Here is a 26,546-nt window from a genome sequence, read left to right on the forward strand (position 1 = left end):
TACAAACTTTGTTAAAAAGATGAAGAGAATAAATAATAAAAACAGGCGATAAAATCGGAGACTTAAAGAGTAACATGGCGAAAAAAAAATCGTGGAACTCAAAACAAAGAACAGAGGGATGATGATGCTAATAAATTACATACGAAGCAGACAGGTAAAACAATAGACAGACAATTAAAAAAACACCGCGACAGTCTGGTTTCTGTTCGCAAAAAACATAAAATTCACACCTAGCGACAGCATGGTTTCTGTTCGCAACACGAGAAAGACGAACAACACTGAACAGTCACTGGAACACTGCACTAAGAAGTTGGCAAATGTGACATACCACAGCCGTGAGCAGCGGGGGTGGGGGTGGGAGAAACTGGACAGGAGAGTAAAAGCGAAGGGGGGGGGGGGGGAGCCGGGAAAGGAGCTGATGGAGGATGAGGACCCATAAGAGGGGTGGGGGGCGCTGGGCAGACGCGACAGGGAGTGGGGTACGCAGAGGAGGGGAATACAAAAGGACTCGGGGGGGGGGAGAAGGGAGGTAGGGAGAGGTTTCGTGGGGAGAAAACAGGACGGAAGGGCGTGGATTGTTGCATCATTGTTCTATTATAAATGCACAAAACGGATTGCTATTCGATACGCCACTTTACCAACAAGTTGTGCGGTTTTGTTTTGGCTCTTCTAGTGGCATGCTAGGGCATAATGGCATAGATTTTTCAAAGTGTTTCAGAGCTAGAGATGTATATTTGTTTTCGAATTTACTATCTCTCGCACACGTTAAAAGAGTGGTCCTCAATAAACTCACCTCATGCGGGGTTGCAGGCGGTGGCGCCATCGCCGACGCAGGTGGCGAACGCGACGGCGTGCGGGACGTAGTTCTGCTCGAAGACGCCAGAGAGCAGGTGCGAGTAGGGCCCGCGGCTCAGCACCAGCGCGTCCTCCCCGCTGTGCGACGCTGTAGCTTCCGGCCTCATCGCCGGGAACGCGTAGTCCTTCCCGTCTGTTGTTAGTCACAGAAGAAGTAACAAAGAAATTCCGTGTCTTTTTATTCTTTTCCAGGATGGAAGAGTCAACTTTTTAACAATAGCTCTGCACTGAAGTGACATGAAATACGATACAACGAGTGATGTTCCCTTAAGAGTATGCTTTCATCAGTTCTGAAAGTGTAATTAACTACAGCGTACTCCATAACCTTTTTTACAGGTTTGATCAGGTATGTTCCAGAGACGGGGATAGGCAGATAGGTGCGGTTTGCGGCGGAATGATCACAGGCACCTACGTTTTTAGCAGCCGTCTAACTGAGTTTAGTGTGTGTGCCACCTGTAGCACGCAGGACACGTAAGCGATATTGCAGCTCCTCCCATGTCCGCCCTTCCAAGTCCTCATTATTGGGGATTTTGCATTCTTTTAAATTTGACATGCTATTCTCGTTACTTCTGCAACAGCGATCTGATCCGATTTGTGTACAATGGGGGATCAGTACCATCAATTATTAATTTATGTGGTATATATCTCTCAACTGATGTCGATACTAACTCTCTGAAATCATTCCACAACTTTTCTACGCTTACATGATCAGATCGGAAGGAGTGCAGCCTGTCTGTTAAAAGGGTAGTAAGAGCATTTTTATCAGCTTTTTTTGAATAGATATACTTTGCGTTTCTTTTTTATGGTTGTAGGTGTTACCGTATTCAGCCTAGCAGCTACTGCCTTGTGGTCCCTAATCCCTGTATTCGTCACGATACTCACTATTTGTCCAGGATTATTTGTTGCCAAGAGGTCAAGTATGTTTTCGCCACCATTTATGCTTCGAGTGGGATCATGAACTAATTCATCAAAACAATTTTCTGAGAAAGCATTCAGTGCGATTTCGGATGACTTTTTATGCCTGCCGCTGGCTTTAAACGTATAATTTATCCAGGATATCGAGGGTAGGTTAAAGTCACCACCGACTATAATTGTATAAGTGTGGTACCTATTTGAAATGAGACTCAAGTTTTCTTCGAACTGTTCGGCAAGTATATCTTCTGAGTCGGGGGGTCGGTAAAATGATCCAATTAATAGTTTAGTCCGATTGTCAAGTATAACCTCTACCCTCACTATTTCGCAGGAACTATCTACTTCAATTTCACTACAAGGTAAACTACTTCTGACAGCAATAAATAGTCCACCACAAACTGTATTTCATCTGTCCTTTCTGAACACGGTTAGATCGTTTGAAAACACTTCTGCTGAACTTATTTCCGGCTTTAGCCAGCTCTCTGTACCTATAACTATTGGAGCTTCAGTGCTTTATATTAGGGCTTGGAGCTCTGATTCTTTGCCTACACAGCCGCGGCAGTTTACAACTACAATACCGATAGTGTCTACAACTAACTTACTGTGTTTTACCCTCCCCATTTTAGATGGATGCCCTTTCTGCAGTTCCCTGAGGCCCTCTAACCTAAAAAACCGCGCAGTCCCTTCTACACAGCCCTCACTACCCGTGTAGCCGCTTCCTGTGTGTAGTGGACTCCTGACCTACTAAGCAGAACTCGGAAACCCACCACCCGATAGCCCAAGTGAAGGAATCTGCTGCCTACACGGTCACATAACCGCGTGAGTCATTGATTCAGACCCTCTGCACCAAAGGACCACAATCGGTTCTATCGACGATGCTGCAGATGGTGAGCTCCGCCTTAATCTCACAAGCAAGACTGGCAGTCTTTACCATTTCTGCTAGCCACCCGAAAGAAGAGAGAATCTCCTCAGATCCAAAGCGACATACGTCATTGGTACCGACGTGAGCCACCACCTGCAGTTGGCTGCACACTGTGTAAGTAGGCTGTTTATGTTTTCTTTATGTAAGTAGGCTGTTTATGTTTTCTTTATGTAAGTAGGCTGTTTATGTTTTCTTATTGGCAACGTTACGTAGCGCTCTATATGAAAATCACTGGCTGTGCTGTGTGCAGTCTGTGGCTAGTTTGCATTGTTGTCTGCCATTGTAGTGTTGGGCAGCGGCAGCTGGATGAGAACAGCGCGTAGCGTTGCGCAGTTGGAGGTGAGCCGCCAGCAGTGGTGGATGTGGAGAGAGAGATGGCGGAGTTTTGAAATTTGTCATGAACTGCTATATATATTATGACTATTAAGGTAAATACATTGTTTGTTCTCTATTAATATCTTTCATTTGCTAACTATCCCTATCAGTAGTTAGTGCCTTCCGTAGTTTGAATCTTTTATTTAGCTGGCAATAGTGGCGCTCGCTGTATTGCAGTAGTTCGAGTAATGAAGATTTTTGTGAGGTAAGTGATTTGTGAAAGGTATAGGTTAATGTTAGTCAGGGCCATTCTTTTGTAGGGATTTTTGAAAGTCAGATTGCGTTGCGCTAAATAATATTGTGTGTCAGGTTAAGCACAGTCGTGTACAATTGTTCTAAGGGGACGTTTCAACTGTACTCTTCATATCACCCGGGAGCAGCCTTTCCACGTCCGGAATTACTCCTCCCGGTATGCACACGGAGTGTACACTGGTTTCCTTCCCCTCCTTGGCAGCCATGTTCGTAATGGGCCCCATTACATGACCAACGTTGGAGCTCCCCACTACTAACAAACACACCCTCTGTGAATGGCCAGACCTCGCAGGCAGAGAAGCTTCCTTTGGAACAGGGTGGACGACTGCATCCAGCTCAGAGACAACGGTAGCCACAGATAACGCCCAAAATATGACCGTCAAACGAATCGGGGAGGCCCTACGATTGGCCCCTCACAAAGGTTTTCGCTCCCTGCCAGACTTTGGAATGATATCTCATTCGACAACGGGTGAGGGGTCAACTCAGTGCAAGCAGTACCCGGGTTGGCCAAAGCAGTGGACCAATCTGGGGACACGTGGGACGTGCTCGATGTTCCTCACATCCTCGCATCCAACCGCCCACAGTGATGCCCTTGGCAGCAGCCTCAAGCTGTGTGACGGAAGCCAACGCAGCCTGGAGCTGTGAGTGAAGGGTCTCCAACTCAGTTCTCAACCGCACAAAGCAACCACAGTTCCTATCCATTACTGTAGTCGCTGTTCGCCGCAATAGCTGAGTGGTCAGTTTGATGGATTGCCATCCTATGGGCCCGAGATCGATCCCCAGCTGAGTGAGAGATTTTCTCCGGTCAGGGACTGGGTGTTGTGTTGTCTTCAACATCATTTCATCCCCATCCGACGCGCAGGTTGCCCAATGAGGCGTCTAATATGATAAAACCTGCATCAAGGTGGCCAGACCTGCCCCACAAGGGGCCTCCCAGCCAATGACGACAAACGCTCATTTCCATTTCCATTCTACTTGCTCCCGTTTGAAGGTCGTAAAAATATGTAACAAACGAACTGTGTATTACTGATGGTCTAACAGACACTGAGCTATACTAACCAAAACAAACAAAAGCATGTACGATACGAGGGTCGATATAATGGTCGATATCAACGGCGGTACTGTATGCTACATTGTTATTTAAATGAAATAAAAGCTTGTGCCTAATAAACACTCAAACACGCAAGAATTTACAAAAATAATCTAGTAACTATACAGGTATCTGTAAATAAGTCGCTTCTGTTGGAAGCTCTTAAAAGTGTATAGCAAACGAACGGTGTATTCGCCTTATTAGCAGCAGGAGGTGCTGTCTCACTGACGGTCTAACAGATCTATGGACAGCCCTGCAGGATTCTTGATGTCAATACCCTCCAGCACTACTTTCGACATTAGTCGCGTCTATGCCATGTCATGTTGCGGCACTTCGACGTACTAGCGGGCTCATACACGATATGAGGCAGGTGTACCCGTTTCTTTGGCTCTTCACTGTAGGTTTTGATACAATCAGGGCAGGCTAGAATGGTAGATGAATACATGTTTTCTTTCGAAGACAGTCAACGAAATCTATTTCATGTTTGACTACCTCAGTGTCCCAAATTGCCAAGATAAGTACACACCAGCACCATTATATTAGGGTTAACCTCGCGTCTATGTCTGTGCTATTAGTGACTGTATCAGTAATTGTTGCACACGGTTACCTTATTTTAGTAAATGTTATAACAGCTCAAATTATATCTTATTTGAAATGCTAAAGAAAAATGCTTCTTAACACTGTAAAAGAAGTGCGGGACCAACAGCTATCGTCTCTCCTCTAACGCCCCACACGTCGATGTCAGTTTCCGCCCCTTCAGAATAATACCAAATTCAGAATTGCGTGGCGATCCCTTTGGTAACAGACAAATGTTTATATATATATATATATATATATATATATATATATATATATATATATATATATATATATATATATATATATATATATTATTATACAAATTTGGCCGTTAAAGACCGCGAAAACAGTTATTTCTTGCGCTTCTGGGAAGTCTTCTTTCTCTCAGTCCACACTTCTTTCATTCTTGTGCTGAAGGCGGCTTTTCTCTCTTCAGACCATTTAGTTCCACAAGTCTTCTTAATTTTCACACCGAAACCCGTGAATGAATTCAGTTTTTTTCTACAAAGGTTTCTGTTAAATATTGTTTCCTGATCTATGTCCATTTCTTTTAGATCTCTTTCTGTGTTGATAAACCATAAATTTTTATTTTTTAGATTTGCGATGTACGAAAATATTTGTTTTGTAAGCCTATTCGGGTTCATCCGCATGATGTGAGCATAAAAGGAGCATCTTCTTTTTCTAATTTCGTCTGTAATTTTGCTGCACTTCATATACACTTCTTTGTTGCTTTTTAGTCTGTATACAGGCTTGCCTTGATCATCTGTTATTTTCCTGTGTCCAAGAATTGCCCTCACAATTCTTCTTTCACGATTTTCTATCTGTTCTGCGTATGTAAAATTTGCCAGTGTTTCTGATGCATATAGTATCTGCGGTCTAATGACAGTCTGGTAGTGTCTGAGTTTAATGTTTTTGGATATACATTTTTTGTAATACATTTGTCTGCAGTAGTGAGTTGCTGTCTCTAGTTTTTGTATTCTAGCCCTGCAGGCTGGATGACCTTTTGCCACAGGCTGAATTAGTTCACCAAGATATTTAAAATGTTTAGATACCTGTATTTTCCCGTATTTCGTTGTTATTTTCTTTATTTTCTTTGGTGGATTTTTGATATTTGTAATGATTTCTGTCTTTTCAAATGAAATTTGCAAGCCTGCTTTTTCAGCAGTTTCTTTAAGTAATTCTATTTGTTTTACTGTCTTTTTGTGTGTAAGCTAAACAGGCGAGATCGTCAGCGAAGGCAAAACAGTTGGTTTCAATGGCTTTTTAGCACTTCCCTCCAATTTGGACTTTCTCAACTCCATGTTTTTGCGTGAGTTTTCTCCATTCCGCTATGACTTTATCCAGAACACAGTTGAAGAGTACCGGGGACAGCGCATCTCCTTGTCTGACGCCGGTTTTGACCTCGAAATGCCGTGAAATTTCTCCTTGGAATTTTACTTTTGATGTTGAATTTGTTAATGTATATTTGATTATGGTGAGTGTTGTTTCATCTATTTCATATTCTCGAAGTGTTTTGATGAGTGTGTCCCTATCGATTGAGTCATAAGCTTTTTTGAAATCAATGAATGTTATGAAATATTTCTTGCTCCTTGTAGATAAATACACTCCTGGAAATTGAAATAAGAACACCGTGAATTCATTGTCCCAGGAAGGGGAAACTTTATTGACACATTCCTGGGGTCAGATACATCACATGATCACACTGACAGAACCACAGGCACATAGACACAGGCAACAGAGCATGTACAATGTCGGCACTAGTACAGTGTATATCCACCTTTCGCAGCAATGCAGGCTGCTATTCTCCCATGGAGACGATCGTAGAGATGCTGGATGTAGTCCTGTGGAACGGCTTGCCATGCCATTTCCACCTGGCGCCTCAGTTGGACCAGCGTTCGTGCTGGACGTGCAGACCGCGTGAGACGACGCTTCATCCAGTCCCAAACATGCTCAATGGGGGACAGATCCGGAGATCTTGCTGGCCAGGGTAGTTGACTTACACCTTCTAGAGCACGTTGGGTGGCACGGGATACATGCGGACGTGCATTGTCCTGTTGGAACAGCAAGTTCCTTTGCCGGTCTAGGAATGGTAGAACGATGGGTTTGATGACGGTTTGGATGTACCGTGCACTATTCAGTGTCCCCTCGACGATCACCAGTGGTGTACGGCCAGTGTAGGAGATCGCTCCCCACACCATGAAGCCGGGTGTTGGCCCTGTGTGCCTCGGTCGTATGCAGTCCTGATTGTGGTGCTCACCTGCACGGCGCCAAACACGCATACGACCATCATTGGCACCAAGACAGAAGCGACTCTCATCGCTGAAGACGACACGTCTCCATTCGTCCCTCCATTCACGCCTGTCGCGACACCACTGGAGGCGGGCTGCACGATGATGGGGCGTGAGCGGAAGACGGCCTAATGGTGTGCGGGACCGTAGCCCAGCTTCATGGAGACGGTTGCGAATAGTCCTCGCCGATACCCCAGGAGCAACAGTGTCCCTAATTTGCTGGGAAGTGGCGGTGCGGTCCCCTACGGCACTGCGTAGGATCCTACGGTCTTGGCGTGCATCCGTGCGTCCCTGCAGTCCGGTCCCAGGTCGACGGACACGTGCACCTTCCGCCGACCACTGGCGACAACATCGATGTACTGTGGAGACCTCACGCCCCACGTGTTGAGCAATTCGGCGGTACGTCCACCCGGCCTCCCGCATGCCCACTATACGCCCTCGCTCAAAGTCCGTCAACTGCACATACGGTTCACGTCCACGCTGTCGCGGCATGCTACCAGTGTTAAAGACTGCGATGGAGCTCCGTATGCCACGGCAAACTGGCTGACACTGACGGCGGCGGTGCACAAATGCTGCGCAGCTAGCGCCATTCGACGGCCAACACCGCGGTTCCTGGTGTGTCCGCTGTGCCGTGCGTGTGATCATTGCTTGTACAGCCCTCTCGCAGTGTCCGGAGCATGTATGGTGGGTCTGACACACCGGTGTCAATGTGTTCTTTTTTCCATTTCCAGGAGTGTAGTTCGTTGTTGTTTTGAGGTTAAAAATTTGTTCGGCGCAGGATCTACCTGGTCTGAAGCCAGCTTGATATTCTCCAAGTTTTCCCTCTATAATTGGTGATACACGATTGAGCAGGGCTTTTGATAGAATTTTGTATGGGACTGGGAGAAGCGATATTCCACGATAGTTGTTCACATCCCTTTTGTCACCTTTTTTAAACAAAGGGTGAATTAGGGCAGTTTTCCAGTGACTTGGGATTTTCTTGGTTTCCCATACTTGTTCAAGTTCTTTGTGTAGTGCTTCTACTGATGTTTCTCCCCCAAGATTGAGCGTTTCTGTTGTAATTGTGTCTTCCCCACATGCTTTCCTGTTGTTGAGATTTTTGATTGTTTGTGATTTCCTCTCGTGTCGGAGGTGTTGAATGTGTTGGTAATGTTTATGGTTGCGTAAAACTGAGAGTCTGGATGGGTGTTTGGCAGTTTAGGAGTGTCTCAAAATATTCAGCCAGGATTTCACAGTTTTCAGTATTGTTGGTGGCGAGACTCTTATTATTTCTCATAAGGTTTAGGCAAGGGGACTGGTATCCTCGGAGTTTCTGGTTGAATGTTTTGTACCAAGCTGCCGTGTTGCATTTCTTGAAATTCTCTTCGATTGAGTCCAGTTGTTGTTTTTCATATTGTCTCTTGGTGTTGCGAATAGTTTTCGAGGCATTCTTTCTGGCTTGCTTAAATTCATCAAGGTTGTTTTCAGTTTTATGTGAGTCCCACTTTTTCCAGGCTTTAAGTCTTTCATGCAGAACTTCATTACAGTTGCTGTCCCACCACGGGTGTCTTGGTTTGCTCTTTTTTGGAAAGGTTGTTTCTGTTGCCTCAATCAAGTTGTTCTGAAATTCTTGGAGGTTTTGTGAAGGGGAGAATGTCTTTAGCTTTTTCTGAAAATCCTTGAGGTTAGAGTTGGACTTAAGGTTGTAATTTCTCAGGGTTGTAAGATCAAAATTTATTTTATTTCTGTTTTTATATTCACCGATTCTGCTTTTCTGTTGGTTTTGTGGGATCAGTTTAGTTTATATTTTCGTGAGATAGTGATCGGAGTCGAGGTTTAGAGATTTTCGGACACGCGTGTTCAATATTTCTTTTTCACATTTGGAGGAGATGGCAACGTGATCTATATATATATATATATATATATAACGTGATCTATATATATAGTGTATATATATACATATATATACACTCCTGGAAATGGAAAAAAGAACACATTGACACCGGTGTGTCAGACCCACCATACATGCTCCGGACACTGCGAGAGGGCTGTACAAGCAATGATCACACGCACGGCACAGCGGACACACCAGGAACCGCGGTGTTGGCCGTCGAATGGCGCTAGCTGCGCAGCATTTGTGCACCGCCGCCGTCAGTGTCAGCCAGTTTGCCGTGGCATACGGAGCTCCATCGCAGTCTTTAACACTGGTAGCATGCCGCGACAGCGTGGACGTGAACCGTATGTGCAGTTGACGGACTTTGAGCGAGGGCGTATAGTGGGCATGCGGGAGGCCGGGTGGACGTACCGCCGAATTGCTCAACACGTGGGGCGTGAGGTCTCCACAGTACATCGATGTTGTCGCCAGTGGTCGGCGGAAGGTGCACGTGCCCGTCGACCTGGGACCGGACCGCAGGGACGCACGGATGCACGCCAAGACCGTAGGATCCTACGCAGTGCCGTAGGGGACCGCACCGCCACTTCCCAGCAAATTAGGGACACTGTTGCTCCTGGGGTATCGGCGAGGACCATTCGCAACCGTCTCCATGAAGCTGGGCTACGGTCCCGCACACCGTTAGGCCGTCTTCCGCTCACGCCCCAACATCGTGCAGCCCGCCTCCAGTGGTGTCGCGACAGGCGTGAATGGAAGGACGAATGGAGACGTGTCGTCTTCAGCGATGAGAGTCGCTTCTGCCTTGGTGCCAATGATGGTCGTATGCGTGTTTGGCGCCGTGCAGGTGAGCGCCACAATCAGGACTGCATACGACCGAGGCACACAGGACCAACACCCAGCATCATGGTGTGGGGAGCGATCTCCTACACTGGCCGTACACCACTGGTGATCGTCCAGGGGACACTGAATAGTGCACGGTACATCCAAACCGTCATCGAACCAATCGTTCTACCATTCCTAGACCGACAAGGGAACTTGCTGTTCCAACAGGACAATGCACGTCCGCATGTATCCGGTGCCACCCAACGTGCTCTAGAAGGTGTAAGTCAACTACCCTGGCCAGCAAGATCTCCGGATCTGTCCCCCATTGAGCATGTTTGGGACTGGATGAAGCGTCGTCTCACGCGGTCTGCACGTCCAGCACGAACGCTGGTCCAACTGAGGCGCCAGGTGGAAATGGCATGGCAAGCCGTTCCACAGGACTACATCCAGCATCTCTACGATCGTCTCCATGGGAGAATAGCAGCCTGCATTGCTGCGAAAGGTGGATATACACTGTACTAGTGCCGACATTGTGCATGCTCTGTTGCCTGTGTCTATGTGCCTGTGGTTCTGTCAGTGTGATCATGTGATGTATCTGACCCCAGGAATGTGTCAATAAAGTTTCCCCTTCCTGGGACAATGAATTCACGGTGTTCTTATTTCAATTTCCAGGAGTGTAGTTTCAGTCTTCTTGTAACCGTACTTACTACTGGTCTTTACGTCAGGAACTTTACATCGAATTACAATCTAGCGGAAGAGACACAACCCCTTTAGTCAGTACTAGTACTTGTGACCTGTGACCAGTTGTTTCTATCTGACTACTTACGTGTGTTATCCTCACAGACGTCGTAGCTCGGAGGCACAGGTCGGTACCCTGGACCAGAGACGTATGTGAGGGATGTGTACGGAACATCTTCACTATCCACGCCAGACACACCTGCGCAACAAAATAAGAGATTTTGGTCCAGATTAACTCTATGGGAACAGCCAATGATCTCTCCGAGTCTCTATTCCATCAACGTCACAGATAATCAAGAGAAGTAGACTGTACGAGGAAGGTGTGATGTGTACAGAAACTAACTTCTCCGAGCTCTGAATCAAATAACAACGTGAAGCATAAACCACTGATTCAATAACATAATATAAAAACATAAACTAGAAAAGAAAATTACTAACGATAATAAACTCACTGGAGAGCGACGTTAAAAGTCCGGCATATACAAGGTCCAACGTTCTTGTTCTTGATTCTGTGTAGGCCAGACAAGGAGAAACCTTGCAATCAGCTACAGACATCATATGGATGTCATCCGACGCAAAAACTTGAACTGGTCCAGGCTTGCATCACACAAAGATCATCATAAACACTCTGTTGGTGTCATCGGTGACAACTTTTCTGTGTTACATATTGCTGACGAAGAGGTGTAGATGAATGTCATTTAGCGGTTAGTGATTTACACTCAGAAGCTAATATCATCTCAAAAAGTCCTTTACAAACGAACTGAAGCAACACAGAACTTTTACTTCCATAATTCACAAGATTTTGTGGATACCTTCAAGAAAAAGGCAACAATAGGATCTTTTCATCTTTCCACATAAATTATTATTCCGTTATTCATGTAATAACTATGTCACTGTGTTTGTGTACTGATAACTGTTTAAATCTTTATTATCTTTAGTGCCGTAGCTCTAAGAAAAAAGCTCTGTGACGAAGTTGTAACTCATTCACTCTTTAATTATACAGGGTGCTCAACAACAGTCTGAAAATCTTGTAAAAGTATTGAAGGGCAGGTTATAGTGAGTGATAGTTGTTAAGAAAACAATTCATTACGTTGCGAGGTTTTCGCATTGTTTAGCATTGAAGTTAGGCAATCAGATCCATGCGTGTCGAAATTCAAGCACTTGAACACGCTGAAAAGCAGTATGCCACAGACTTCTGTGGATCTATGAGCTAGCAATTGTTGAAATACTTATTACCAGTTAAAATGTACCTTTCTCTGAAGTGATAAATTTATGTTAGATGAGCAAAAACTGTGTTTGTTCTGTTTGAGAAAACGACGAATACGTTTGGCTACGCCGCCTCTGGCAGGCTGCTTTAATTTGCTCGCGACTACCTGATTTGGGAATTTTGATGATAAATGACTCTGAAACGGTCCAAAGTATCGAATTTTTCTCTTAACATCTACTTTTCAACACAACCTTCTCTGGAGCAACCTATCAAGCTTTTGTTATGCAGTCTTAAATCAAATATTGCTATATTGCAATGTGTCATCTCTAACATATTCATAGTCTTTGTGTATGCGAACAGTGTTTACTTACTGTGAAGGAATGTGAAACGAAGGGTAACTAAATACTGCGTATTTGTGTGCACTACCTGCAAAATGTGCGTTAACAGAACGAAAAATTTCTTGGATATTGCAAACTAGTGCAATAGACGTATGCAGAATATAACAATCTTTGCGTTTCATAAGCTTTTCGTTATCGCTAACTGAATTTACATACTTTCCGCCAGCACCACGACCAACGCGTCTAGCTGCATGTTGGCTAAATAACGTTCCTGTAACACTTCCATCCGATGGTGAGCCTTGAAAACTAGTTAACGGTACAGAAAACGAATAGTATCAATGTTAGAAAAAGCGATTTATCAAATATTATACACACACAAATCGCCAGTAGCATGGTACATTGCGGAGACATTCCTTGCGTAATTTACGCGCCCTTTTACAAGAGGTTTTCAAAATTCTGTCCTTAAGAGAGTGAAACTTATTCAAAGCTATTTGCCGAATCGAACCTTAACCTTAAACTCTACAAACATCTATTTCATTGCGAAAAAAATTTTGTAACGTTCTACTCACCAGGTTCTGGAAACTAATACTACTGAGTTATCGTGGGTAGTCTAAGCGAAGGATCCTACAGAAATGAAATTTTGAAGGAAGAATTTATGTGAATTAGACGCCCTCCAAGAAACTGCTTAACAAAATTCATATCTTAGATCATAGATTAAATGGGGATTCAAACATTAGTTGGCATATCGATGCCAAGTGAAAAGTATTGGCACTGGAACACTGAATATACACTGATCAGCGAGAACATTATGACCACCTACCTAATAGCCGCTAAGTCCATCTTTGGTCCGGGTAACAGCAGCGACACGCCGTGGCATAGAGGCAATGAGACCTTGGTAGATCGCTGGAGGGAGTTGGCACCACATCTGCACACTCAAGTCACATAATTCCTGTATGTTGGGGAAGGAGGGCTATGAGCTCTAACGCCACATTCAATCACATCACATATGTGATCGAGTGTGTTCAGTTCAGGCAAGTTGGGGGGTGAGCACATCAATTGGAACTCACCACTGTGTTCCTCGAACCTTTATCACACTGTTGGCCTTGTGACATGGCGCATTCTTTTGCCAAAAATGCCACTACCGACGGGAAACATGATCGTCATGAAGGCATGTATATGGTCTGCAACCACTGGACCTATAAGTGACCACTTGAATGTTGTGCAGAGCATAATGGCGCCGCCGCTATCTTGTCCCTGTCCCGCCGGAGAGGTGTCATGGAGCTGTTCCCCTGGAAGACGACGGATTCGCGCCCTCTCATCGGCATAATGAAGAAGATACCTGGATTCATCAGACCATGCTACACACTGCCACTGCGCCAATGTTAAATGCCGATGGTGTCGTGCTCATGTCAGTCGTAGTTGCCGATGTTTTAACATTTGGCACATGCGTGGGTCGTTAGCTGCGGAGGCCTATCGTTAGCACTGTTTCGTACGCTGTGTCCTGAGGCACACTTGTTTTCTTCCCAGCATTAAAGTCTGATGTCAGTTCCTCCACTGCTCGCCGCCGCCTGTACCGTTTTATTAGCCTGACCAGCCTACGACGTCCGATATCTGTAATGACGTGTGGCCGCCAGCCCCACGACGTCTGCACGTCATTTCACCTTGGTTTCGCCGCGCTCTTGAAGACACTCACCAAAGCACTCCTCGAACACCCAACAAGTCGTGCAGTTTGTGAAGTGCTCGTGGCTAGCCTCCGGGCCATCTCAATCTGCCCTCGATCACACTCAGACAGCTCGCGCGCCTTCGCAATTCTACACACGAACAGTACGCTCATTGATAATTAATGCACAGTGTTTGCGTTTGACAAGCAGTTATTGCTCGCCAGGTGACGCTGCTGTCACCTGGACGGGTTTATATCGATAGTAGGTCGGTGATCATAATGTTCTGGCTTATCAGTGTTCATCCATTACGTAGCATAATTGTTCCTAGGATAGCTAGGATAGTTGATTCGAAAATTCAGCCTCTAACAGACTGAAATTGGAATTCATAGAAAAATAAACAGTTCAAAATAATATTCAGTCGCCAAGTGGATATGTAATTTTATTTCGCTTTATCGGTTTCGATAAATTAATTTTTCATCTTCAGAAGTGTACAGAATTAGAGGTATTATAAATCTTTAGTCCTTAGCTACAAATTTATATAAAGTATAAGACATATACTACAGAAACTAACATGCTATTGCTTTACCAGATACATTATACTTCTATGAAGAAGATATTGGCATCTCATGAACCAATGATAAGTAAATTTTTGTAAAGTACTTGTTATTATTTACGCAAATTTATAGACAACGCCAAAGATTTATAATACATCTTAATTTGTAGACTACTCAAGATGATAAATTAATTTGTGGAAACCAGTAAAGCGAATTAAAATGTTATTTACAACTGATTTTCATTCTGAAATTATACACTCCTGGAAATGGAAAAAAGAACACATTGACACCGGTGTGTCAGACCCACCATACTTGCTCCGGACACTGCGAGAGGGCTGTACAAGCAATGATCACACGCACGGCACAGCGGACACACCAGGAACCGCGGTGTTGGCCGTCGAATGGCGCTAGATGCGCAGCATTTGTGCACCGCCGCCGTCAGTGTCAGCCAGTTTGCCGTGGCATACGGAGCTCCATCGCAGTCTTTAACACTGGTAGCATGCCGCGACAGCGTGGACGTGAACCGTATGTGCAGTTGACGGACTTTGAGCGAGGGCGTATAGTGGGCATGCGGGAGGCCGGGTGGACGTACCGCCGAATTGCTCAACACGTGGGGCGTGAGGTCTCCACAGTACATCGATGTTGTCGCCAGTGGTCGGCGGAAGGTGCACGTGCCCGTCGACCTGGGACCGGACCGCAGCGACGCACGGATGCACGCCAAGACCGTAGGATCCTACGCAGTGCCGTAGGGGACCGCACCGCCACTTCCCAGCAAATTAGGGACACTGTTGCTCCTGGGGTATCGGCGAGGACCATTCGCAACCGTCTCCATGAACCTGGGCTATGGTCCCGCACACCGTTAGGCCGTCTTCCGCTCACGCCCCAACATGTCATGTAAGCAGCCCGCCTCCAGTGGTGTCGCGACAGGCGTGAATGGAGGGACGAATGGAGACGTGTCGTCTTCAGCGATGAGAGTCGCTTCTGCCTTGGTGCCAATGATGGTCGTATGCGTGTTTGGCGCCGTGCAGGTGAGCGCCACAATCAGGACTGCATACGACCGAGGCACACAGGGCCAACACCCGGCATCATGGTGTGGGGAGCGATCTCCTACACTGGCCGTACACCACTGGTGATCGTCGAGGGGACACTGAATAGTGCACGGTGCATCCAAACCGTCATCGAACCCATCGTTCTACCATTCCTAGACCGGCAAGGGAACTTGCTGTTCCAACAGGACAATGCACGTCCGCGTGTATCCCGTGCCACCCAACGTGCTCTAGAAGGTGTAAGTCAACTACCCTGGCTAGCAAGATCTCCGGATCTGTCCCCCATTGAGCATGTTTGGGACTGGATGAAGCGTCGTCTCACGCGGTCTGCACGTCCAGCACGAACGCTGGTCCAACTGAGGCGCCAGGTGGAAATGGCATGGCAAGCCGTTCCACAGGACTACATCCAGCATCTCTACGATCGTCTCCATGGGAGAATAGCAGCCTGCATTGCTGCGAAAGGTGGATATACACTGTACTAGTGCCGACATTGTGCATGCTCTGTTGCCTGTGTCTATGTGCCTGTGGTTCTGTCAGTGTGATCATGTGATGTATCTGACCCCAGGAATGTGTCAATAAAGTTTCCCCTTCCTGGGACAATGAATTCACGGTGTTCTTATTTCAATTTCCAGGAGTGTATATTACAGCTGCTGAAAGTACAGCCACGAATAACATATTAAATAGAAAGCATTTACATATAGTAGTTCCGTACTAAACAACTACATCTACATGGATACTCTGCAAAACACATTTAAGTGCCTCGCAGACGGTTCATCGAACCACCTTCACAATTCTCTATCATTCCAATCTTGTATAGCGCGCGGAAAGAATGAACACCTATATCTTTCCATACGAGCTCTGATTTCCCTTATTTTATCGTGGCGATCGTTCCTCCCTATGTAGGTCGGTGTCAACAAAATATTTTCACATTCGGAGGAGAATGTTGGTTATTGGAATTTGGTGAGAAGATTTCGTCGCAACGAAAAACGACTTTCTTTTAATGATGTCCAGCCCAAATCATGTATCACTTCTGTGACACTCTCTCCCATATTTCGCGATAATACAAAACGTGCTGCCTTTCTTTGGACTTTTTCGATGTACTCCATCAGTCCTATCTGGTAAGGATCCCACACCGCGCAGCAGTATTCTAAAAGAGGACCGTTTTCTTCGAGGTAATTCATAATATTCGAGCACAATATATGTTCTAAAACCCTATTGCATATCGACGTTAACGATATGGGCCTGTAATTTAGCGCATTACTCCTACTACCTTTCTTTAATATTGGTGGGACCTGTGCAACTTTCCAGTCTTTGGGTACGGATCTTTCATCGAGCGAACCGTTGTCTATGATTGTTAAGTATGGAGCTAATGTATCAGCATACTGAGAAAGGAACCTGATTGGTATACATTCTGGACCTGAAGACTTGCTTTTATTAAGTGATTTATGTTGCTTCACTACTCCTAGGATATTTAGTTCTACGTTACTCATGTGTGGAAAAATAAAAATGTTAACATCTTACCGAACTAACTAATTACATAAAGAATATAGAAAAGCCCCGGTGCGAAGCATAACCGGGTTAAAGCAGTATAAACATTTACGAGACGTATAGACTTGCATAGGAAGAAAGATAAATACAGAATAGCTGGCAACAAAATCCTACGGAAAAGGTATGGGTATCTGAAACGGAAAAGAGCTGACAAGTAACATATAACGACAGTTAGAAAGCAACTCAGTATGTAGTTAAATTTCTTATGATTCAGAATGCAATGGAGGTAAAGGACAAACGATAAACCGGATTTATTACAAGATGGTCCACTTATAATTACAAAAATGCTGCACATTGTTAACGGGCAAAGGTCCACCAAGCATTCAAATACCCAAGTAAGGGAAAAAACGGGTTATTAGTTACATGACATGTATAAAAAAACCAAAATAAAGAATGCATTATAACAAAGAGGGCTCCACTATTCTCCAAACGATAAGTACAAACAAGAAATGAGAGCTGATCTCGTGAATGAGATGTCAAAGGAGTTCCAGAACAATGTAAATAATCATTGTTCTTACTCGGTTAGGGAGCACAGATTATAATACACTCTTTGATTAAGATCGTTTCCACCCTTTCACTGTAATTTTTAATTTTTTATTTATGCCACTACTACGTTTTCGGCTGTAGAGCCCTACTCAAATGCAATGATCAAAAAAACTCAGTAAATATCGAACATGTTTGAATGGCAAGGCGCTAAAGCCGAAATAGCGACTGGGAAATAAATGAATAATACAAACTTGCAGTCAAATAGTAGCAGTGATTACATTCAGGAAAGATATAACTTAGCGCAATTATCTGCTGTACAGGTACACTACCCTTCATAATTTTGGCAGCATCATGCTGCATATTACAACTGAGCAATATAGCAGTGATCTATATGAGTTATTACTTAGAATACGAATACAGTATAGTATGCTCACAGAACGATTAATAATACCACTTACAGTACTGTACAAATAATTATTGTACATATACATACATACCGGTAAATTTTGGTATCGCTCAGTTCCCTATAAACTGCTTTGAACTTTCCATGCAGTATACTAAACATGCCAGTTGGCGCCGGTAGACGGTACGACTGTGCAGAGGTACGTTGTTTACAATTCTGATCATTTATAAAACAATCAAATGGCTATGAGCACTATGGGTCTTAACATCTGTAGTCATCAGTTCCCTAGAACTTAGAACTACTTAAACCTAACTAACCTAAAGACATCACACACATCCATGCCCGAGGCAGGATTCGAACCTGCGAGCGTAGCAGTCGCGCGGTTCCGGACTGAGCGCCTAAAACAGCTCGGACACCGCGGCCGGCGTTCATTTACAGTTCCGTTTGTATGAAGGTAGGACATGCTGCGAAAGAAGATAGTACACGCAGCGAAAGTAATTGAAATTCCATCTGATTCGAGGGTGAAGATAATAACTTTGCACATAGAAGTCTACAGTATTCAACAATATCAAATAAGTTGCAGGTTTCCTTCAGAAGAGTTGTCAAGACCATACACCAGCATCCAGAAAGAGACTCCTATGATGATCATCCTCACTCAGGAGCATCTAGGATAACATCAGAATTCCACGAAAAGTACGTGGTAGTGACCAGTAAACATAACAGACTCATAATTTTCCGTAAATTGACTGATGAACTAAACGTAACTAGGGATACAGCAGTGAGTGAGTCGACAGTGAGACGGCGCATGTCATAAAGCACCCTCCATGGTCACATAGCAGCAAGGAAACCATCAAAAGATGTCTCTGGCAGTGGGAGATTAAACGTTAGGGGAAAGGTTTAAGCATCGACCACGGCCTGTCAGATCGGAAGTTTTAAGTGAATTATCTTGTGATGAGTTGGACAGGAGGATCCGAAAACGGGGCATCACGAGTGGGACAAAGTTGTGGGAGATCCTGCAGCAAGAAAGGAGACTAATTCCAACTGAAACACATTGCTAAATTCACTCATCACATGCCTAGAGTATGCAAGGCAGTGATTAAAGCAAAGGGTGGCTATTCTGAGGAATCCAAAATTTAGTGGCTTTGTTTACTTATGTATTGTTTGAGTTTCATATTCACTTAGAAAGCAATAAAATGCAATGTATTTACTTTCCATTGTACATAATCATGCGGTGTTTCCAAACTTGCAGAGGATATTGTATGTCCAAAACATGTAATGAGATACCTATTGAAACAAAATTCATTTACTTCTGCACTTACTGCTGCTTACAAGGTGACGGCTTTCAGGGTCTGTCTTCCATCCACGCAGGTGTCGGTGGTGAGTCGACATTACGATAGCCATAGTACATGACCAGTGCGTGGTGATGATGTTGAAATATAGTAACGATTGTATGAAATTTCAGAGATATCAGCGTTACTGAAATAGTGTTAAGCAATTTGATCATTACTTTAGTGCCAAAAGTAAATACTGACATCTAACAGAAATGTGTGGCAGCATTACAGTAGGGATGAAATGGAGCGGTGGAAGTTGACTGGTCAGAGGAAGAGTGAGACACCACATGATAGATTAGAAAAAAAAACAGATCTAAAATATAGGAACAAACAGCTATGATAAAAACGTGAATGGCATTGACAGGTGCTGGTTCAGTGTTGGACATAAAGAAAACGACTGGGATATGCTGAGGGGGAAGTGGTTTTGCACAAAACGCAGGTTACAGAGCAGCTATTTCCAGTGTGGTGTGGCCAAAACGCAGATTACAGAGCAGCTATTTCCAGTGTGGTGTGGCCGAAATACGAGGAGATGGAGAGTGGAGTATTACGTAGATGTTCAGCCTCGATGCCGGACGTATCCTTTCTGGCATTACAATTATGGAATGATGATAAGTATTTTCTATGTGATTAAGAGGTACTGAGGACACCAGTGACTAGATGAAGGAAAGAGAGCGTGAGAAAAACACTTCGGCTACCAATACTGGCTTCAGAACAGGGGACACTTTTATGCTAAAAATTCGCGCCAAAATGGCTCTGTTGTGATCGCAAGCGCGAACTGCGAAAGGATTCGTAAAAGGTATCCTCCGTCTACAGGGCTAGCCGGTCGGAGTGGCCGAGCGGTTCTAGGCGCTACAGTCTGGAACCGCGCGACCGCTACGGTCGCAGGTTCGAATCCTGCCTCGGGCATGGATGTGTGTGATGTCCTTAGGTTACTTAGGTTTAAGTAGTTCTAAGTTCTAGGGGACTGATGGCCTCAGAAGTTAAGTCCCATAGTGCTCAGAGCCATTTGAACCATTCTTTTTCTACAGGCCTGACGTGCCCCAAGGTACTGACCGACCGCCATGTCAACCTCCATCAATGCTGGATGCTGTATGGAGGGACGAGTATTCTGGAAACCGCTCTCCTAGCCGTTGCGTTTTTCGTAAAGTGCGTATATGATTGACAATAAGTTCACTTATAAAATCAGATGAGATATTCTTAGGTTCTCTACATTCGAATATCGAATATCTTTGAAGTGAAAGAGCTGCTTACCAAAAATGTCGTTGCCCCTGGGCGGGGAGCCGCTAAAACTCAGGCTGTGTGCATGGTCGGCCATGACGACAACCAAGGTGTCACTTTCGTTTGTCAGCTCCAGTACGACTTGTAGCGCTGCTTCCAGTTCCAGCGTCTCGTCCAGAGCCTTTTGTGCTAGATTTAGTCCATGAGCCTTGTCCATTAGGGCAGCTGCTTTAGAAATAAGCAAAGAAGGCGCATGTAACATAGTGGAAATGATTTCCTGCAACGCGATTGAGTGAATCTTCACATATGTTAATTTACAATCGTTTTATATGAAAAATTAGAATTTTTCTGCAATATAGTTTATTTTTTAGATAATAGAATTAATTCCACTATTTTAGTTAAAGAAATCGTATTTTATTGCACAAAGTCTAGCAAACACAAATAAATCAATCAAGATAGTAAGCACCAATTTACAAATAAGCAATAAATAAACCAGGTTATTACGCACCACCATACTAATACCCTCTGAATTACGTTTATACATTGTACATAATTTTTAACACTGTGGCAGTATGTTAAATCTGGCTTTAAATTGTAGCAATCAGGTGATCAATGACATGCCTGTTAATTTTTCTTATCGATCGATTTCATCTTTCAATCTTGTCATTAAGTTTTACCACTGTACATTACACATTAAAGATATTTTTGCTCAACAACAGTATGTTAAATCAATTAAACATGTAAACAGCTGTAACCGATCTCTCTATGAATTGCTGGTTAATTTTTGTGTTCATTCGTTTCAGGGTCAGTTTTATCATGAAATTTTACTACCTACGTAAGCTTGCAGACCCTCTGAAGAGCCTCATCGTATCAGGTTTTGCTACCAATTTGTGTAATATTATCTGAATTTAAAGGAATTTTATTTAGTTGGTAAGTGTTATGCTTCATAGATCATTTGCACAATAAATCGTAATGATGTGGAACTAATCATTTATATTCAAATAAGTAATTTGTAAAATTAGATACGTGCTGAAATTTTTTTAAAAATATACAGACGTGACTTAAAAATTCCTACCCACCTCCTTTTACACAATACAGTTACAGAAATTTCTCTACGGAAAAGGTACAGTTTTATCAGTCTGTTAACAACTGCCCTACCACGTTCTTTTTATCCCTTGTATACAAAAGTGGTTTGTCTAGATATTTTTGTTAGTAAGTTATTTCATAATGTAATAAGTTGGTTGTGCATTTTCATTAACTTCTCATTACCAGTCACAGTACATACTACACAAACTCTACACACACTATCAAATGTTAACAGAATTGTGATAATGACACGTGGCTTGAATTCGGTGTGCCACACCGTTTGCTTGCTAGAAAAACTTAATCAGCATCCTGTCGAAATAAGTCAGATGTTGACCTCAGAACGGGCTAAAATGTTAGTATTATTCGTATCAAAGCTTTGGTGTAAGATTTCCAGGTAAAATATGTAGCGTGAAAACGTCAAATTGAAGAAGGGTTTTACTGTCTTTTACTTGTGTGACGCTCTGAGTGAAACGCTTAATTTGTATTACTGAAGTAATATTTCACTAGATAGGTCATCCTGGTTACTGTTTACTATTTGATTTTATGTTTGTTTTAGTAAGAAGTTAGCGTTAGCAATTTATTGTACAGTTTTTTGTTGTTTCTTTCTTCTTGGAAAATGAAAGTTCAGCCTGAATTTTGTTCCTTGGTGATGGGTACATCTGTTTGTGCAGTTAGCGATTTTTTTGTGTGCGTAACTAAATGGTCTATATATATGCACGTGGTGTAGTTATAATTCCCAAAATTTTGAACAGAACTTTACAGTGAGCCTGATTGATACTTTTTTAGATAATTCTTATGACCGTTTTCTGTAGTATGAAAACTGTTCATTTTGTGAAATCTGTTGCTGAGTGTATGGCCGAATGGTATACTGTATAACAAAAACACCATGGCTCTTATGAACTGATGACAGGTCTCTAAGGCCATAACATGCTGATAACTTCTTGTTTGCTACTATACCGCTGGATTTGCGTAACTTCAACTGGAAATTGTTTGCCACTTAGTTGTTGTTGTTGTGGTCTTCAGTCCTGAGACTGGTTTGATGCAGCTCTCCATGCTACTCGCACGGGGTCCCGGGTTCGATTCCCGGCGGGGTCAGGGATTTTCACCTGCCTCGAGATGACTGGGTGTTCGTGTTGTCCTCATCATTTCATCATCATCCAGGAAAGTGGCGAAATTGAACTGAGCAAAGATTGGGTAATTGTACGGGCGCTGATAACCACGCAGTTGAGCGCCCCACAAACAAAACATCATCATCATCATCACATGCTACTCTATCCTGTGCAAGCTTCTTCATCTCCCAGTACCTACTGCAACTGACATCCTTCTGAATCTGCTTAGTGTATTCATCTCTTGGTCTCCCTCTACGATTTTTACCCTCCACGCTGCCCTCCAATACTAAATTGGTGATCCCTTGATGCCTCAGAACATGTCCTACCAACCGATCCCTTCTTCTGGTCTAGTTGTGCCACAAACTTCTCTTCTCCCCAATCCTATTCAATACTTCCTCATTAGTTATGTGATCTACCCATCTAATCTTCAGCATTCTTCTGTAGCACCACATTTCGAAAGCTTCTATTCTCTTCTTGTCCAAACTATTTACCGTCCATGTTTCACTTCCATACATGGCTGCACTCCATACAAATACTTTCAGAAATGACTTCCTGACACTTAAATGTATACTCGATGTTAACAAATTTCTCTTCTTCAGAAACGCTTTCCTTGCCATTGCCAGTCTACATTTTATATCCTCTCTACTTCGACCATCATCAGTTATTTTGCTCCCCAAATAGCAAAACTCCTTTACTATTTTATGCCACTTAGTATGTCTACATTTAATTTCACGTATCATTTTTCCATTTTTAAACTGAAATTCACGGTTTTTATTTCAGTTCAATGTATTTCAACATTTTTAAATATCCTTGACAGTTTCAATCACGTTCTCTGCAAGGAGTTCTCTTTTCCACTGACTGTAGTGTTGCTGTCATCAGCAAATACAATTTTTCCTTATAAAAACTAAAATACCAAAACATTTGAAAGTCATCCATAAATAAAGTGCACTTAACTGAACCTCTTACTTATGAAGTAATACGATATCACTATCCAAAAAATGGTCACATTTGTACCTTTGTGGTTACAGTTCTGGTTATCATGTACAACATATCATCAACGCCATATTTAAAATGAGGTAAAGAGAGAATGGATCGTGAAAAACTGAATCCACGGGAGACTTTTGCTTCGATCTGTCTGAGGAAATTATGCCTCCAAGTAGTGTCATAGGCCTTCTCAAGGTCAAAAAACACGTTCTTAAGGTTTCCGCAGGACTCCAAGATATATCAAACGAACGAGGCTATGATTCACTTTAACATGGGATGAAACCACAATCTTCGGAAAAATCGGAAAGTTTTCTTTCACAGTTTGTGTAGAATAGCTGATTATAAAATTTTAAGAAGTTAGCGTTCGTATATATAGATATGCAACGAATTCAATAATATTCGTATTCTATTTTTGCGATAAGGCAATAGTTTCTGTCATGTAAATGTTCTATGCACAAGTGCATAGTAGTCATACATAAGTTTTTAATGATCAGCTGTGGTTGACTGCATATGTGTCATAATGTTACCTTTCATTTGATGCTGTGGAAATAACAATATTTCATACTTTTCTCTTAACACTGATTAATAACCAAAACAAGTTATATTTGAGTCGAAGACATATCCAGCACCTACTGAATGTTGGCTGACTTCTCACAACGGACAGTGTTTCATACATCATTCGATTTGGAAGTGATTCAGAACAGTTCGAAATACACTCATGGAGATGGAAAAAAGAACACATTGACACCGGTGTGTCAAACCCACCACACTTGCTCCGGACACTGCGAGAGGGCTGTACAAGCAATGATCACACGCACGGCACAGCGGACACACCAGGAACCGCGGTGTTGGCCGTCGAAAGCGCTAGCTGCGCAGCATTTGTGCACCGCCGCCGTCAGTGTCAGCCAGTTTGCCGTGGCATACGGAGCTCCATCGCAGTCTTTAACACTGGTAGCATGCCGCGACAGCGTGGACGTGAACCGTATGTGCAGTTGACGGACTTTGAGCGAGGGCACGTGCCCGTCGACCTGGGACCGGACCGCAGCGACGCACGGATGCACGCCAAGACCGTAGGATCCTACGCAGTGCCGTAGGGGACCGCACCGCCACTTCCCAGCAAATTAGGGACACTGTTGCTCCTGGGGTATCGGCGAGGACCATTCGCAACCGTCTCCATGAAGCTGGGCTACGGTCCCGCACACCGTTAGGCCGTCTTCCGCTCACGCCCCAACATCGTGCAGCCCGCCTCCAGTGGTGTCGCGACAGGCGTGAATGGAGGGACGAATGGAGACGTGTCGTCTTCAGCGATGAGAGTCGCTTCTGCCTTGGTGCCAATGATGGTCGTATGCGTGTTTGGCGCCGTGCAGGTGAGCGCCACAATCAGGACTGCATACGACCGAGGCACACAGGGCCAACACCCGGCATCATGGTGTGGGGAGCGATCTCCTACACTGGCCGTACACCACTGGTGATCGTCGAGGGGACACTGAATAGTGCACGGTGCATCCAAACCGTCATCGAACCCGTCGTTGTACCATTCCTAGACCGGCAAGGGAACTTGCTGTTCGAACAGGACAATGCACGTCCGCATGTATCCCGTGCCACCCAACGTGCTCTAGAAGGTGTAAGTCAAGTACCCTGGCCAGCAAGATCTCCGGATCTGTCCCCCATTGAGCATGTTTGGGACTGGATGAAGCGTCGTCTCACGCGGTCTGCACGTCCAGCACGAACGCTGGTCCAACTGAGGCGCCAGGTGGAAATGGCATGGCAAGCCGTTCCACAGGACTACATCCAGCATCTCTACGATCGTCTTCATGGGAGAATAGCAGCCTGCATTGCTACGAAAGGTGGATATACACTGTACTAGTGCCGACATTGTGCATGCTCTGTTGCCTGTGTCTATGTGCCTGTGGTTCTGTCAGTGTGATCATGTGATGTATCTGACCCCAGGAATGTGTCAATAAAGTTTCTCCTTCCTGGGACAATGAATTCAGGGTGTTCTTATTTCAATTTCCAGGAGTGTAATGCCAGACACAGTGTGAAGACTAGACCAGCACTGCATCGTACTGCTTTTGCAACGCTTTTAAGATGGGCAAGCGTAAAGTAACTGTTACACGTATGTGTCACATGCTAAAGTAGCAATGTAAAAATATATATTGAACATTACCGTTTCAGTAAATGGGACACCATTAATAGCAAGCAGTCACCGGGGACTGGTACAACAAAATCGCATTTATCTAACAAACTATTCATCTGCGGACCCTGGTCGTTGAAACGCTACTGATTTCAGTATCGTGTACTTTCAGCTGCGTCCCTCATTACAGTGAACCCCCTGAATAGTTAAAAAAATACGTTTTATTTTACCACATATCTTAGGTGGGGAATATTCATAATAAATTACATTTATAAACTGATATTACATTAGTTTCATTATTCGTTTCCATTTACGCTACTGGTAAAGAGTTACTCAGTTAAATACGGAAAACTAAGTCTCTTTTTTGTTCAGCGGAGACAACGTGCTCGTACCTCTATCGGGATGCCGTGAGTCAGGAAGCCGTTCGTCACTGTGTTTATCAGTACGCTTACCGCAGACGAGCAGGATGAAGCCGTTGTACTCCCTCTGCAGCGCGGTGATGGCAGCACGCGTCATTTCCGACAACCTTGGAGTGGAGCTGTCCGCAGTGTCCAGGTGGAATGGCAGTTCAGACGCGCCGAAAAGCCCTGTCAACAGCGCCACAATAGAGAACTCACTCACTTTTCCTCTTGTCCGTCACACTTGGTGCACTACACGTCCCGTCTTCTTTTTGGCAACGGACAGTTACAATCATTTTTGCATAATTCATTTCATCAGCTTTCCATATGACCAAAGGAC

The 26,546-nt window shown here is 44.1% G+C and overlaps 1 protein-coding gene across 1 annotated transcript in view; it reads right to left on the bottom strand.

The window, feature by feature from the left end:
* Positions 1 to 794: 794 nt before the first annotated feature.
* LOC126176166 (membrane-bound alkaline phosphatase-like) overlaps positions 795 to 26,546 on the bottom strand; it is a 167,067-nt gene continuing 141,315 nt past the window's right edge. Inside the window, exons 5-8 of the mRNA XM_049923308.1 lie at positions 26,261 to 26,395; positions 20,529 to 20,720; positions 10,792 to 10,902; positions 795 to 988 (exon numbers count right to left, since the gene is read on the bottom strand). Of these exons, the coding sequence (XP_049779265.1) occupies positions 795 to 988; positions 10,792 to 10,902; positions 20,529 to 20,720; positions 26,261 to 26,395 (632 nt within the window). The remainder of the gene's footprint in view (positions 989 to 10,791; positions 10,903 to 20,528; positions 20,721 to 26,260; positions 26,396 to 26,546) is intronic.

The sequence above is a fragment of the Schistocerca cancellata genome, chromosome 3, assembly GCF_023864275.1.
Source record: "Schistocerca cancellata isolate TAMUIC-IGC-003103 chromosome 3, iqSchCanc2.1, whole genome shotgun sequence".
In the NCBI taxonomy this organism is placed as follows: Eukaryota; Metazoa; Arthropoda; class Insecta; order Orthoptera; family Acrididae; genus Schistocerca; species Schistocerca cancellata.